The sequence below is a fragment of the Engraulis encrasicolus genome, chromosome 23, assembly GCF_034702125.1.
Source record: "Engraulis encrasicolus isolate BLACKSEA-1 chromosome 23, IST_EnEncr_1.0, whole genome shotgun sequence".
In the NCBI taxonomy this organism is placed as follows: domain Eukaryota; kingdom Metazoa; phylum Chordata; class Actinopteri; order Clupeiformes; family Engraulidae; genus Engraulis; species Engraulis encrasicolus.
Window position 1 is genome coordinate 4,918,674 of NC_085879.1, and position 17,593 is coordinate 4,936,266.

Below are 17,593 nucleotides of genomic sequence, written 5' to 3' on the forward strand. Positions count from 1 at the left end.
TGTGTGCGTGTGTGCATATTTAATTTATTTATTTGTTATATATTTATTTTATTTATTTATTTATTTGGGGGGGAGGAGCAGTTCTGTGGGAGCAGTAGAATGTTCTAGTAAAATTCTACGAGGACTCGGGAGGGATCCTTACTCTTCAAAGGGTTAAAGGCGGTTAAAGATTTAAAATAATTTTCACCACTTTCTTGTAGTCCACATTTAAACTATTATCCATCCTATTTGATTCGGTTGCTTACCACAGAACATACTATTAAGTGAAAAACTGCCAGTTATTCTTTCCCCATAAAGCAGTGCATGAGATCATGTTGGGGACTGGAGGCCCAATATTCTATAGCTTCTCTGCTGAGGTGACAACATTTATTTTGAAACAGAGTTTGATGATAATACATGGGCTCAACACCATTTCAGAGAATTGTTCCATGGGATACATATCTTGAGTGTTCAAAGTACAATGAATCATCCGTGGTGGTTAACCTCCACATCCACCTTTAAGAATGAGAGGGAGTAGTTGGGGTGTGTCAGCTCGAAAGGAGAAGACAAGATGAGGGATCGATCTCTTACAGTTAATCATTGGGTCATTTTGTGTGACCATTTTATAATTTACTTCAACTAGGATAGACTATTCAACATTATGCATTGAAAACAAATCTCTATTCTACATTGGGTTATTACAAAAAGTGCTAAATCTATGCATCATGAAGCATTTAACATCTCCCATGTGTACCGGTAAATCTGTTTATTATTCCATTTCAAAGGTGTGTCTTTACTGACATAAAATGGCCTGTGTGTCCCTCAGACATGTTCCTATGAATTGATGCCTTCATCACTGTAACGACTAGCGTCCTTTTTGGAAAACGAGTGTCAATCAAATCAATTACATAATGGGGGTAAATAATAGACATAACGCAGAGGTACTTAACTGGGGAAGCACTTGCTACATAGCATCTTGCAAGAACGAGAATTTGACCAAACAGCTATTGTCACAGGGCACACATGGATGATTAATGCATATGATGCACATCTCCCTGTGTACTGTAAATAAATGCAGTCTGTCAGTTCATCTTATCTCCCCCTTACTCTGCTAAATATTTATATACATATGAAAATATGATTCACAGTTGATATACTGTATGCATGCCTTTTTGTGTGTTGATTTTAACATGATGGGTGGAAACAAGTCACACATGATGCATGCAACCTTTCTGATTCTCACAGAAAGCTATTATGTCTCATGTTTCTAACAAATGTGTCTTTGTCCATCACTCTTTTCTGTTACTCCATGTGGTGTTTAATTGGAAAATAATACAAAAGCTCAGCAATGAAACATACAACAGTGGATGCTCTGGACAGACAGAGTGACGTTTAGATCTCATCAGATTCCTATACAATGGAACCTCCAGAATATCTATGATGGCTCCTTCACACTCATACACAGAGAGTTTTATAGAAACACCACATCCATACAGAGCACAGCATATAAACATGTATCCATGGTTTATCCAGTATATGGTTTATCTTTGAAGGAATACAATTTAGGGCAGTACTTTCTTTCTTTCCTTTTTTTTCCTTTTTGCTTTTTTAATACGATTACATAGATCCTTGAGAAGAGTGACAAGAAACAATGAAGTAACTGCAGCGACCTTAACAATGTCCAAAAACAAATTGGAGATTTTTTTTCAGAAAATTTTAATAGTAGAATTAGAATTAGCATTAATGACATAGTTCAATAAATATTTTGTTATATACAGATACAGCAGAAATTATACATTCCTTTTTTCATCAAATTGCTCACATTTCTGTACAAGCCAAAAATATCTGCCATTGTATTTATATCCATGCAAAATATTTAGTGTTTGAGATTTAGAAAGAAAAAAAACAAAAGAATTTTGCTGAACTTTTTGCCCGTCTTGAAGTGCACTCTTGGAATATGAGACTTAGCTATGTAAGATGTGCACTTGGTGCCAGCTTACAAAAAAAGCATGTAAACCAAAATTAAGGCCATACCAACTTGTGCAAAAATAAAACTTTCCCTTTGAAGCACTCACAGAGGTTCAAGAATGACCATGCCTGTCTTTCAATTCACTCACAATTGCTTATATAGTTTGTTAAAAAAAACAACAACATAGGCAACAACAAAAACAATGGGGTAATAAAAAGAAGAACAGAACATGCCTAATAAATACATTATTTAAATAACTGGTGCAAACATTTAATTGACCATTTTTTTATGCCATCAAAATTTTGCCTCCAAAATTGCATAAGTAGTTCAATAGATCTCAATCCAGCACAAGGTGGCTGTGGGAACAGTGAGGTTGAGAAGTCTTTAAAACCCCTTTGAGGAGTACCATAAGATATATGTGATTAGAACTAAGCAAATTCTCGAGTTCTCATTATGATGTCACAAATGCTCGGCAGGATTTTTTACACTAGCTCCTATGAGAGCAGTAGAATGTTTGAGTGAAATTCTAGAACAACCAGGAAAAATCCGTACTCCTCGAAATGTTTAAAATGAGTGGACGGGGGAACAGCGAGGACAGCAGAGTTGGACCAGTGTTGCTATGGTAATTCACTGGGCATTCTAGCAGTCTGATCAGTTTGCATGTGACAAGCACTATAGGCTACTTCAAGTGAATCAGTGGTGCAAGGTCTGGGTTGTATCACTTAAAGCCTTGCTGTTGGGCAAGGAACCATTATTTTACTAGACTAAAGTGGGATTATTATGTGTGTTTTCAACCTCAATGATCTCCTTAAAAAAAGAAGGTACATATCCTTTTTTCAAGCAAAAGCAAGGAACTTATCCCAGGTTAGGGACAAATGAAGATTAAAGGAATAATGAATCATCATAAAATTCCCATTATCTCCCTGAACCATCGGAAACACATTGTTTATTATTTATTATTGTGTTTACAAAAATCTGGGACACAAAGTATTGCAAACTTGACTCTTTCATTGAACTGCTCTGGCGTCTATAGGCGTAAGGCTAAATGCCAAAGTAGGGCAGGAGAGATGCCCATTACCTTCCTACATATTGTAGAATGTAGCAACTTTTGCGGGTTTTGTTGACAATTTTGCGAGATTGTAATCTCTTAACAGTTATGTAGAATAGGTGTATGTTACGTTAACCTGGTGAGCTGAATGCCATTCGATGACAGAAAATCAGTACATCTTGTCATGAGAGATGCCAGAAAAAAACATCAGCCCTTCAGATTTGTTATTTAAATCATATGATTGGACTAAACATAGTTACAACTAACTCATGGTATCTTCATGATCTCGTTAAAAAATGCTCAGATTGATTTTGAAAAAGCCACATCGTTATTGGATTAATTTTCGGAGTGATTTGAATGCATTTCCTAACAATTTCAGCACACTATAGCAGAATTAATGAATATGTTTTCTTTTTCTCATTAACATTTAGTATTGACTAAGGGAGTAGTCAAATGCAAAGCAAGTTAAACTTAGCAAGCATCCCTCTTCAATGAAGGCAATGAAAATAGTCTTTGGTTTTGAAAATAAATCAAGTGGGCAACAATATGATCCAGATTTGGAAATGAATGATATCTCACTGAAATGACACTGCAGACACCAATACCACAGTTAATGTAATGCCAAATGTAGAGCTGCAAGAAGATAAACCAGACATAGTATAAAGTGAATTAGGGAGTGAGCATTTCAGAAAAAAAGCATTTCTGCTACAAATAAGTTGGAACATGAAAGGCTTGGCGTGGCATATCAATGGAAACACAGTTGTGTATAATTATGGCATAATTGGTAAAAAACCCCAAACAAATTGGCAACAGTTTGTGATGATGTCCCTTGTATCATTAAATAAACACCCTGCAAATTCATGCTCATAGTGTTTGTTAGCTTAGGTTCAGAACCTGGCCCAAACACAAAGCAAACAAACAAATAAATAAACAAACAATAAATAAATCAGTCAATAAATAAACAAACATTCCATGCATAGTTCAGCTGAGGTGTGGTAAAAGTGACTTCTGATAGTAAATGCTACTCTTGTGAGGATTGGGCGCGTTGGCATCATCAGGAGCATGTTGGGCAAAGCCGCCCACTGCTGTCAGTCAGACGGAAGCGCTCTCATGTTTTAGATTCAAACTCTGATGGCACATAAAACCATAAGATCCCCTCTGGGGTCCTCAGAATGGTAAAGCTGAAAATAATTGCATATATATCATTTGCATAGAGAAGCCTGGTGGGAAAAATGCATACAAAGCAATGAATTGAACAATTTGAGTAGTGTTTGCTTATGCTATAGGTAATGCTTCATGTTTGGTGTTTCATCAATGCACTTGGTTTAATCTTTAGACAGGAATGCAGTTCTGAAGACTGTTTTTCAACACTGGCTCAGGCGCTCTGTAATCAATAGTAATAATAATAATAATCATCATAATCATAAGAATCATAATAATAATAGTAACGACATTGACCTTTTTTCCGGCTATTGTACATTAATGTAATGTATTCAATGACACGGGAGTTAAATAAAGGATGGAATTTGACCTTTTAGAAAGATCACTTGTTTTTCTCTCTTCTGCTTTCTGCTTCCCTGGTGACTTTCTAGCTCTTGATCTGTAGACGAGAGCAGCACATTGACAACATGTTGCCTCTGAAGGCCCATCGCAGAGCCAGCCGGGAGCAACTGTTTTTTGTTCTTTCTCATAAATTTAGCAGTAATCAGGACAGTAATCAATGTATTGATTCCAAATTGATCAGAAATGTTTTTCATCCTTTTGGTTCGGAGATACAAAATACATCAAACATATGCATATGAGTTAAATCAACGTGACAATAAAGAAATGTTTGAGCAATGACAGTATTTTTCCTCTTCAGTCACCTCCGAGAATTGAGCAAAAAGATGTTATCACAGCAACATGAATGTTGACACTTGGCACATAATAAATCAATATTAATATGTAATCAAGCAGAAAACGGAAAGGAAAGGTTAAGAACACAACGTGTATGACCAGGATTCTTTTCCACTTGCTGCGCGCGTGTCGTGTGTCATCAGCATGTCCCCGTCATTGACACAGAAAGGGCTTCACGTCAACCAAAAATCCTCATGGCATCCAAGATTCAGGGAAAGCTTTGACAAGTGCTTGCAATACACACATTGTATAGCGGAAGAAGCGGTAGAAGGACACCACCAAGTCCTCATACTTGTTCTTTTGAAGGAAGCACCAAACTACTCCAGGACCCTCGCGACTCCACTAACTCCAGCGACCTTTCCTTGAAGAAATAGGTTTAATTCTTTTTTTTTCTTGACTTTTTAAAGATAGATATGTGGTATATTACAGAGCCATATGATATCCATTCCCCCCCTTCTTTATAATGCAGAGTATGTCTTCCATTTGCAAAAAATATTGTATATATATATATTTATTTATATATATAGTCTCATGTAAGGATCGTACTCCTTGGGGAAGATATTCAGCAGTCAGTTCAGATCTCCGTTTATAAGTCTCTGACGTATTTTCAAAAGTCAATTTTGACTCAGTCGATTTGTATCTTCTTTTCTTTTTTTTTCAATAAATATATTGCCACATTCATGATATCATGCATTTGACTGCATTGCTATTGCACAGGTCCAGTTTCTTGGGAGAGGGGGAGAGGACAGGGATTGGGTCAAAAGGATAAAATAACAAAGAAGGAAAAAAAGACAGAGAAAAAAAAGGCTGAATGAGTCCCATCAAAAGCGTGTTTTAGGAAATGAGGAAAAGACGGGAGTGGCGTGGCATGTAGTGAAGATTTCGTTGGCTTTTTTTTCTTTCTTTCTTTTTCAACATCATCTTTTTTCCCCCACCACAATCTACCTGCTTCCACCATCTCCTCTTGCCGCCAGCTCCTCTCTCTCTCTCTTCACTGCTTATGGACGTCTTCGATGCGAATGACCTTGTAGGTGATCCAGTAGAAAATGTTAAAAACGAGGAAGACCATGGGGAAGGCCACGCGCGACACCGTGTCGATCCGCTTGGCGCGGCCGATGAAGAGCTTGCGCATCTCCTCCACCGTCTTCTCGGGCGGGTTGTTGGAGGCGGGCGCGTTGTTGTTGTTGCCCTTGATGGCCATGCCGTCCTTGGCCTGCAGACAGGTGGGTCCCACACCATACGCGGCGAAGCCAAAGCGACCCTCACCGGCCTCTTCCTCCTGCAACAGCACCACACCACATCATACCACACCACATCACAGAACACCACAGGCAGCTCTGTCAGTAGGGGCCTAGCAGCAAATTGTGGACCATATCTAAAATCAACTGGGTCCCCCTCTCTCCCAGCCATATAACTACATAAATCAGACTGTGTGGGCCCCTTATATACATGGGGCCCTGGTGACTCAGTCACACTTAACCGCCCTATACGACACCCCTGCCTGTCAAATTACACTGTGTGGGCCCCTTATATACATGGGGCCCTCACACTTAACTGCCCTATACGACACCCCTGCACCATCAGTCTGCTAATCGCCCCGGCAGTCTGCAGAACTCACAGACAGTCCGTAGATTGCAACTCTTATGTATTAGACGCCCGTCAGTCTGCTAACAGACCCAGATGCTAGCTATTTTTCAGGGGTTGTTCTTTGTGGATAGGATGAGGGAAGAATATGACAGGAGGGGAAAGGACAGAATGATGCGCCACTGCGACCCAGATTCTATCTACTGTATTTTGTCCACCAAGACACAAGGCTGGGCTTAGGGATCATAAGTGGGCAGTCATGACATTTACTTTAAATGTACTTTTCCCCCCACTTTTCTCTCTGTCTATCTCCCTCTCTATCTGATGTGATAACAGCAGGCTTTGTATACATGGACTGCATGGCACGAATATCTTCTCTTCCACTGTCTACGTGGCCATGGCCGTAACTATCATTGAGGACACAGAGGTCATGTCCTCAGTATTTTTTTCCCCCAGAAAAGTCAAATTTATTTATGATGAAAATCGATCTACGATCAACAATGATGAATTCAGTCTGTATACGGCACCCCCATTTATCCTCAAGACAGTGATTCATGAAAACAAACTTAAAGCGATGGTTCGGAGTAGAATCACCCTAATGCCATTTGAACCGTGACACCCATCCACCTTTACACCCGAAGTGTTTTCTGCCGCAGGCTTACATCAACAGAGTTGCCGTGTTATTCGATGTTTATTCCGGTTAGCTTGACTCAAGCGCATATGGATACTGGGCACCGTCTCCAAACTTTCCCCACAAAAATAACATGTCATGACACCAAACTTCTGCAGTAGCACAAATATGGTCTGTACTCACGAAACGAAGCATTTGGAAGTTTGGAAATAGTCCAGGAGTTTATTATCATCAACACAAGCCGAATAGCTTCTCTGCTGCTAAAGCTGCGCCAACGTTACTTCCGTCATCTAAGACAAGCATGTAAGAGTCCTCAACGAAGCTCATAATATGCACAATGAAAAGTGAATTCAGCATCAGTATTGATAACGAAAATCCTTGTCTAATTGATAGTAGGTAAGATTTGAAATATCTTTTAAGTATTGCCTTGAAAATATAACCCTTAATCACAATTCAGTGAAAACTTTTTTAACACTCTCGTCTGGAAGTTTGTTGAAGACTTTTACGGGCTTGTCTCATATGACGGAAGTAACGTTGGCGCAGCTTTAGCAGCAGAGAAGCTATTCAGCTTGTGTTGATAATACTAAACTCCTGGACTATTTCCAAACTTCCAAATGCTTCGTTTCGTGAGTACAGACCATATTTGTGCTACTGCAGAAGTTTGGTGTAATGACATGTTATTTTTGTGGGGAAAGTTTGGAGACGGTGCCCAGTATCCATATGCGCTTGAGTCAAGCTAACCGGAATAAACATCGAATAACACGGCAACTCTGTTGATGTAAGTCTGCGGCAGAAAACACTTCGGGTGTAAAGGTGGATGGGTGTCACGGTTCAAATGGCATTAGGGTGATTCTACTCCGAACCATCGCTTTAAGAGTTTGACTGAAGAGTTTGAAGCATTCTAAATGTACAGTATGCAGTACAGCATGCAGTATTTGACCTCTGTATTTGAAAATGTCTCGTTACGGCCCAGTACATGGCTGCTGTTAAGGGCTGTAGGGCCTTTGAAAAATATCCCAGAACTGCTGTGTGCTTTTGTCTATGCACTGTATATAGCTTTGGTCTCCCTGCCTATAGCACTGGTCTGCTCACAAGGTTGCGATATCTGTTCCGCTTCCTCGTTGTTTTGACTTTGTGGGCCCTCCAGAGGCACGGGCCTATTAACAGGGCCGCCATATTCCACGCCTTGCAATGGTACAAGGGGCGTGTGTGTGTGTGTGTGTGTCTGTGTGCGTGTGCGTGAGTGCGCGTGTGTGTGTGTGTGTGTGTGTGTGTGTGTGTGTGTGTGTGTGTGTGTGTGTGTGTGTGTGTGTGTGTCTGGGTGCGTGTGCGTGAGTGCGCGTGTGTGTCAATGACACAAATAGCTATGCAAGTTGGGATAGTGAGGGGAGAGGAGAGTGAGCTCCTGGCAAGGACATTTTGCTAATCTCTGCTCATTTTGGACACAACAAGAGTTAAGACAGAGACAGTTGGCCCTACCATGGCCTAACGGTAGGGCACTAGTCTACTATGCGGGCGACCCAGGTTCGATTCCCGGCCCTTCCCCGTCTCTCTCTCCCCACTCGCTTCCTGTCACCATCTTCACTGCACTGTCAAAAATAAAGTTTAAAAAAAGACCAAAAAATATATCTTTAAAAAAAAAACGGAGACGGTTAAAAAAAGAAGAACATATTCAACAAGAAGAAGTATTGAGCAAAAATCTGAAGGTCAATGATACACAAAAGGAAACTTTGTAAACAGTGTTGCTAGGCCATGCTTGGGCTCCTGATTGGACACGGGATATGATTAGGCTAGTCGTGTTCTGAAAGAATGATTAACCTTCTTACACAGTACAAGATCTCTTGACAAAAAAAGTTGTAGTGATAAACATTCCAGCCCCGCAACAACATAGCTCAAAGCATTGCCTAGTATATCATCCTCTAAACTCCTTCCCCTGGAAAAGAACATGTTGCAGAAGCATTGCCCAAAAACTTTTGTCAACATCTCTATGCCTCCCTTCACATATATAGCCTAACATATGATACATTTACACATCTAACACAAATCAACACTCAAATGAGAGAAGGCCCTTTCTTTCCACATATGATAAGACTTATTTTGCCATGATGACTTTCAGCAACGTTCACACATTTTCAAGATTATGCATGCATATATCTGGTAATGTGTTTTTTAAAATGAATCTGAATGTTACAGTAATTACAAGAAACCATTTACAAACTTTTTGGAGGCAGAATATTGGATAAATCACTGCTAATCATATTCAAAACACAACCTTTGGGACAGAAAAGAACGGAATTCAATACCGCCTGGCCTATTACTTGAGTTGCATCCCCATCCTGTCTTGCTGTTTAAGAGGCAGTGTCTGTTCACAGCAACCTAACCTGCAACCTACAACCTGCAACCCCAAGCAGTGGCTAACTCAGTATCGCCACTCCACATCTGATCAGGGCCAGACTGAGGGAGCAGACTGCTTTGCATTCTGGGAAGAGAGCCCAAATGGACAGCCTGTTTCACAGCGACGGACCCCTTAATACAAACACTAATGTGTTATTAGCATTCAAGCTGTTTGCCCACCTCTACTCACCTGCCCACACCATCCACGGCTGCAATATCCCAGAGTAACCGCTAAATGTCCATACACTTTGAAAACCCCCATGACTATCAACCCCCCTGCCACATTGGCTTAGAGCTGGAGCAATCACCCCTCCATCCAGCTACCCACTGGTGAAATCAACTCCCCCCGCAATCCGCCTCCCCACCACCACTTCTCCCATTTCCCCAAGGCCTGGGAAAGGGTTGCAGCGAAACACCCCTTTAATTTGTGAGAGTGCCAGTCCTCTTTTCTGTAAGATTCTGGAGTGGTCCACCGACCCAAGCACAAACAATTTTCTTGAGAGCCTCCCATGGTCCAGGGCCTTGTCGAGACACAGTAGTCGAATGGAGAGAGAATTTGATATTATGACTGAGTTCTACGTAACTGCACCAATGCATCCATTCTCCTAGGCGTGCACAGATTGGGACGAGGTAAAGCGCCTGCCCCTTTGACTAACTGGACAAAAACTGCCAGTGGTTCATGGTGACACAATCATCATGCATGCATGATGATCAAAAGCAATTATGTCTCAATACAATCAATATACACTACTATAGCATCTGTAGCCTACTGTCAGAGGCAAGTTCCACATGCACCCCCCCCCCCCCCCCCCCCCCCAACCCCCCCCCCCCACCCTCATGAGCACCTGGCCCCCAAAATGTCTGTGCATGCCACTGATTTTCGTGTCACCTCCTTCCACTGCTATTAGCTCATTGACTGCCAGCTATTAAAAAAGATCTCCATACTACCCTTGGGTTTTCAGTATTTTGAGTATTTTTTGAAGACCCACAGAAATTTGAATTTAATGTCTTATGTCAACACTACCCCCACCAAAACCCACATCACACTTTCCTCTCTCATCAGCAAATAGATATGCCTTTGATGTCAAAATGTGACGTGTGCCTCAAAGGCGCCCACTGATGGCCAGGGTTAGGGAAAGGTCAAGGTTTAGGCCACCTAGTCAATATGCGATGTGGCAGGTATGCCCTTGACGTGAAGAATTGCAGTCTTGTCAAAGGTAGTCTGAAATTAAAGAGTTGGTATGAGACTGTGTTGTGTAAAAAATGTAATTGACATCTACATATGGACGTCATTGGTAGTGGGTATTACAATTTCAAATGACCTTTATAGACGCCGATGTCAGTAAGGGAGTTAAAGATCCACATAGTGGATGTTGCAGCTCTAATTCAACACTTCTGAGCACATATGGTTCCTTACGATTTTTCGTGTTAACTCTTTGAGTGTTGTATTAACACTGGGAAGCCACAAATGCGCAAAAATAGTATTACATTTAATTTTATAAGTGTTAATTAAACAAAGGGTCAAATATCCATGCACAGCTTCTGCGTTTACCAGCACCTAGAAGCTGTGCATGGATATTTCCTGCGGCAGGAGGACTTTACAGAGAAAGGAAAAAATGCCTGGGTAAACCTGATGACGCACAGAGGCCAAGTGCGTTGTTCGCTCTGAATAAAAGTGCATGACGTCAAACGAAAACGAGTGTTAATTGAACAACTCAAAGAGTTGAATTCAACACTAAATCGAGTGGGACCATATATGCTCAGAACAGTGTTGAATTAAGTATGCTTAAGTACGCAGTATGCTGTATTATAGGCATGAAAATGTGACGTCACCACACATCGGACCCTTCATGCACACACTCTACGCTCGATGAGTGCTAATCTTCTCCAGGTAATTTTCCACGCCAGAGTGTGCACTGATGGCTTTCTCCTGAAGACACGACATGGCGGTCATAAAACTAGCTTCATTCCTGTGCGACAATCTTGATGCAGAATACTCTGTGACAGCCTGAAGCGGCATTCAAGAGGCTGTCTGTCTACTACCACCTGCTCTCTCACTGTTAAACTACATAGCTAAGCTTAAAAATGCCGATATGCAAAAGCATTCACAACTGCTGACCCGTTTTAACCTCCTGCTCCTCACCCTTCTCACACTATTCAATCCCAGAATGCATTCTGCTTGATCTATTGACCATATTATCTAGGCGGCGTGTGTGGGCATATGGATTACACATGTCTCTATGAATTCATTATTGACCTCCCAGGTGGACTGTCTGCGCGTCGACAGGCATCTCCTAGCGCGTCAGGTCAATGTTCTTCACGCGCACCCATTTAATGAAGTGACCTTGTTGCCTTGAAAAGAGTCGGCTTTTTTCAGATTCAGCAGATCCTGCGCTTCGATTTCCCATCTTAATGTCAAAGCCAAGCGGGCCAAACTGAAAGCCCCTGTTAATTACATTTCTTTGGCAATGGAGATATCTGTCTTTAATTATAGTCGCCACTGCAGTGGTCCACAACCCCCTACCTCCACCCTAACGGATCTCACCACCACCATGACCCCAACATCACACCCCCCACACTCACCTCCTAAGGGGATGTTTATGCATAGCCAATTGTTTTGATTAACAAACAATTTTCTTCTCTACATTTATCAAAATATCTTCGTTCACACCATCGACGAATCCGCATAAATATGCTGCAGAGATTGGTCATAAATACAGTAAGCTTGTGCGCGATAAGGAGAATGCCATTAAAGTCTCTGTTTTCCTCTGTTTATATAAAAACCCTAACCGAAGTTTTTTTTTTACTTTTGAGTTTTTAGGAAGATTCGTTTTCAGAGGAAAAACCTCCACTTGTGTGTAAACGAATGGCACAAACAAAGGGAAAGGTCCTCATTTATCAGAATACCCAGGTAGGTTGTGTATAAACGGCCACTAAAGTCCACAACCCCAGTCCCCACCTGTACTGCCCACACCACCTCTATGCCCTACACATTTACCCCCTCATCCCATGGATGGATTATGACTCCAAGGGGCCCAGGGCCAAACAACAAGAATGGGCCCCCCTCCACGGCATCGCCAGGTTCAAAAAGATTTGTTGGTATAATGATGATGTAATAAGTGATGATGTATAATGAGGATGTAATAAGTGTTTGTTGTTGTTGTTGTTGTGCGGAGGCTTGGGCTTCAGGGCCCCCTTGGCTCTTGTGTCCTTGGGCCTGGGACCAAAAGGCCTGTGCCGTAATTGGTCCTCGCCTCACCCCACCCCTACTGCCGCACACACTACCCTCATATTCACCCCCATTTCAAATGGCACTCACCCTTACCCCTATTCCCACTTGTACCACCTTCACTGCAAACCCCATACTGGAAAGGTTACTTTTAAAATAGACTGTATCCCCCTACAGATTACAGAATACAGTAGATTGGAATGGAATAAAGTACTTTGTATTCTGAATACCAATATTTAGCTATGTCTACAGTAATTCTTCAACACTGACTGACTCAGGGAGGGAGAGAGGGAGAGAGGTAGAGAGAGAGCAAGCCCACAACCCCTACCCCCACATAACATTTTGTGTTGTCAGAATGCACACTCAGTATGCACGTTCATATAACTGTAAAAAGAATAACAATATTTTTTTTCCGAATCTTTTTAAAAAATGTGGTTTTGCGACACGTCAAAAAGAGAATAACTGAAAACATACGTAATGGTGGCATAGCGTATAATTTTTTAATATCGTCCAGCACTAGTAGCCTATACCTCAAATGGCCCCCATACTCACCCCCTCTCCTCCACCCCTGAATCCGACTACCACCACCACGCCCCACATACTCTTGAAACCGTGGAATCTGAAGATCTTTATGATTTCTCGTAATGCTGGCCTTAAAAATGTGAAGGTGCATTTAACACAACCTACAGCACCCACCACCTAGACATAAAAAAAATGCTGAAAGCTGGTGAAACCAGATTGAGAAAAAGACGAGAGAGAGAGAGAGAGAGAGAGAGAGAGAGAGAGAGAGAGAGAGAGAGAGAGAGAGAGAGAGAGAGAGAGAGAGAGAGAGAGAGAGAGAGAGAGAGAGAGAGAGAGAGAGGGAGGATGAGCCAGCTCTGATTCTAGAGCGGTTGGCCATTTTCCTTTGGTAGGGATCCATTTTTAGACACATTGTCCTCTTTCTGTCCTTGTCTTTGTGCTATGCCATTTATAATGCTTAATGTGTGTGGAAAGCTGAATGGGAGGAACATACAGGGATGGCAAGCGGAAGAGGGAGGGGATACGGGTGACGTGTACATGCAAGACTATGTGTGTATTTTGCATGTATTTGATGTGTATTTTCCATGTGTTTTACATGTATTTTGCGTGTGTTTGACGTGGGTTTGAGAGGAAGACGTAAGAATAAGCAAGAGTTTCCGTTTGTTTCTTTGTGTGTCTGTATCATGTGTTTGCATCATGTGTATGTGTGTGCGTGCATGTGCATGTGTGTGCGTTCGTGCGTTCATGTGTGTGTGTGTGTGTGTGTGTGTGTGTGTGTGTGTGTGTGTGTGTGTGTGTGTGTGTGTGTGTGTGTGTGTGTGTGTGTGTGTGTGTGTGTGTGTCTCTATATGCACGTGTGTGTATTCCTGCATGCAGCTGTGTGTTACTGACGCTGGGCACTACGACCTTTCCTTGTCCTACAGTGAAACGAGCAGTGTGTGTGTGTGTGTGTGTGTGTGTGTGTGTGTGTGTGTGTGTGTGTGTGTGTGTGTGTGTGTGCGTGTGCGTGTGTGTTAAAGATGCTCCACTTTATTCGTGGCAGCGCAAGATTAATGTGGTGTTGCAGCGACGTGAGCAGAAGTGCTAAAGAGGTGCCGAGTTGCAGTGGCGCATCCTCTCCACACACACACACACACACACACACACACACACACACACACACGCACACACACACACACACACACACGCACACACGCACACACGCACACACACACAATAACTGTCTAATTCATTACCAGCCTCTCTAATTAAAAATTGTGCTCTAATGCATCCCTCCACTGTGCATGTGTGCGTGCGTACGTGTGTGCGTGTGTGCGTGTGTTCGTTTGTGTGAGAGAGAGACAGAGAGGGTGTTTTTTCTGTGTATCAGCGCATTTGACATAAACAGATGTGTGGTCAATGGTTTTGCGCACAAACAATAAAAAAATGTTTGCAGTGGTGTCAGGGATCGTGTGTGTGTGTGTGTGTGTGTGTGTGTGTGTGTGTGTGTGTGTGTGTGTGTGTGTGTGTGTGTGTGTGTGTGTGTGTGTGTGTGTGTGTGTGTGTGTGTGTGTGTGTGTGGGGCGGGGCAAGTAATGTAGGGACTGGGCATCAGAATGCAGCTCACTCACTGCATTTGTAAGTCGGAAATACCGGCATCGCACTCAACAGTCAGGACCTCTGAACAGGCTCATATATCAAACTAGTTTGTCCAGACTCATGCATTCATGAATTTACATATATTCCTCCATCTACAGATATGATCCATGCCTTTGAGAGACAACATATGAATCATGTATGAATAATAGTACATGATTTTACATAGATTTTAAATCAAGAGTTTGTGTTGGTGTGGATTATTGTCTGAATTTGGATTCTGTTGCTGTTGATAAATGTCTTGGCTAATCTTAATTGGAAGTGTGCTCAGTGGATGATTACGAAAATACTTGGGAATGGTTAAAATCTTCAGTAATTATATGATTTATTTCGGAGAAGTTTTTAATTATTATAGACATTCTGTGCAATGGAACAGAACTGATTCCATTGAGCGATTTTAATTCTAGGATGAGACTGATGACACTTGAGACTAAACCCCTTATTTGTCTTAATTGATTTATGATTTTAATGCAACTGAAATTTGAATACTGCAACTTGCGCTACCTGGTCAGGACGCCCTGTGTCTAAGAGATTTTTACATTTCTTTCTGTGTCTATTTTCCTGGTAAAATAAAGGTTAAAGGGACACTGTGTGAGATTTTTAGTTGTTTATTTCCAGAATTCCTGCTGCCCATTCACTAATGTTACCTTTTTCATGAATACATACCATCACCGTCAAATTCTAAGAATTTCATCATGACTGGGAAAATTGCACTTTTCATACATGAAAAGGGGGATCTTCTTCATGGTCCGCCATTTTGAATTTCCAAAAATAGCCATTTTTAGCTGCAAAAATGACTCTACTTGGACCATAGAAAATATGTGTTTATTACTTAGTAAACTTTCATGTAATATAAAATAATTTAAAAAAGTATAAATATCTATTCTATGCAGAAATGCATGCATGGAAGACAAATTTGCTTTGAATGTTATTGAGCATTGTGCACATGGCATGGGCATTCTATTCTATTCCTGTTCATTTAATAGCATGCTGCCCTCTCTCTGGTGTGAGTTTATCTGCTAATAAGCTACCAATAAACAGAGACATACCTGAGAGATAATGCAATGATTAAAGCGGGAAGAAATGAAGCAAGAGAATAAAATCTCTACTCCCAGAGAGATAACATCGAAGGTGCAGTTAGCAGGATTGTGCTAGTCATATTTAAACGTCATATTCTGAAAGCAGTACATGAGATAGCCTACTATGGAAAAACTCTGAGGTCTTTACCTCCTTCTTCAGCTTGTAGCTTGTGTTTACAAATTGTGCTTAACGGCCTGTTATTTCTTCTCGACAGATAATCATATTTCAGTTGTGTCATAAATCTCTGTCTAGAATTATTGGGTTAATTAATGTAGACAGTGTTATTTAGGTTGGGATCGCATGCACAGTTTTGTCTGCAATGCAAGCAGGGTTTGGAGGATGCTAGCGCAGGCTGGGCGAGGGAATACTCTGTAGATTTTTTTTCTGATTTTAATTTCCTTTGGGATGAATCATCTCGTTTTCAGTCTAAAATTCTGAATTCTGTTTACTTGCCAACTACAGATGAAGAGTTCAGATGCAAAAACCCCTAACTCCATTTCTGAAGACCTGCCCTTCTATATTTTTTTAGAGAACCCCGTTGTTGGTTTGGTTTACATTCATGTACTTGATAATACATATAAATAGTTATATTACATAAATAAAATACAAAAATATGCAATTTTGATAGCTTTGTATTAAATAAATATGAATTAAGATTATTTTCTGAAAAGGCACTTAGGGGTTTTTGCATCTGAACTCTTCAGATGTAGTTGTTTTGCAGGTGTAGCCGTTTTCATGTGCAAAATCCCAGAATATAGTAGGCTACTGTATGTACGTATGGCAATGAAAACCCTGTCAACTGCAGCTTTAAATACTAGCTAAGTCTAATGTGCAATCATGTAGTTATAATCAAATCTGACAGTGACATAGAAAACTACACACGTACTGCCTCTCACACACACCCACTGGACACAGTGATACACCACACACCCACATGCAGTACATAAATGCGCACGCACACACACACACACACACACACACACACGCACACACGCACACACACACACACACACACACACATGCACAAACACTTTTTTCATGTTATTATCAGCCCATACAAATCTCCGTCCCAGTAGTGTCTCTCCTTTTCTCTGCACTGTGCCATCCAACAGTACAAAATTGCCTGCGCTTATTTACACTGATAATCAGTGACTGCTATTTCCTCCACTGCCTCTGAGCTAGTTGACTTGCACAGCTGGACGGTAAGAGGAGGAGACAGGTGACAGACAGACACGGAGAGAGAGAGAGAGAGAGAGAGGGAGGGAAAGAGAGACAGAGGGGGAGAGAGAGAGAGAGAGAGATAGAGAGAGAGGAAGGGGTAGAGAGGCAAGGAGGCAGACAGGCAGGGTTTGACTGCTAATCTGACATGCAGGGCATTTTCCCAGTGGACCGACAGTCCTCAGGGGGCGATGCTGTTGTTTTTTGTTTGTTTGTTTATTGTTTTCTCTTGTAGACCGGCCCTGAATTTATATGGGGCGGCCCAATGGTCTATTTTTAATAAAGACAAGTGGACTGAGGCAATCATAATATCGTGGAAAAGCAAGAGGCTGTGTGTGAGGGGGGTTGGTTTATGCCAGAAGATGCCCCGGCTGTTTTTTCTATCCCTGTCCATCCCAGGAGAGAGCT

General features: G+C 41.5%; 1 protein-coding gene across 1 annotated transcript in view; it reads right to left on the reverse strand.

The window, feature by feature from the left end:
- Positions 1-5,883: 5,883 nt before the first annotated feature.
- The window catches only part of glra1 (glycine receptor, alpha 1), a 61,306-nt gene continuing 49,596 nt past the window's right edge, over positions 5,884-17,593 (reverse strand). Inside the window, exon 11 of the mRNA XM_063190603.1 lies at positions 5,884-6,171. Within this exon, the coding sequence (XP_063046673.1) occupies positions 5,884-6,171 (288 nt within the window). The remainder of the gene's footprint in view (positions 6,172-17,593) is intronic.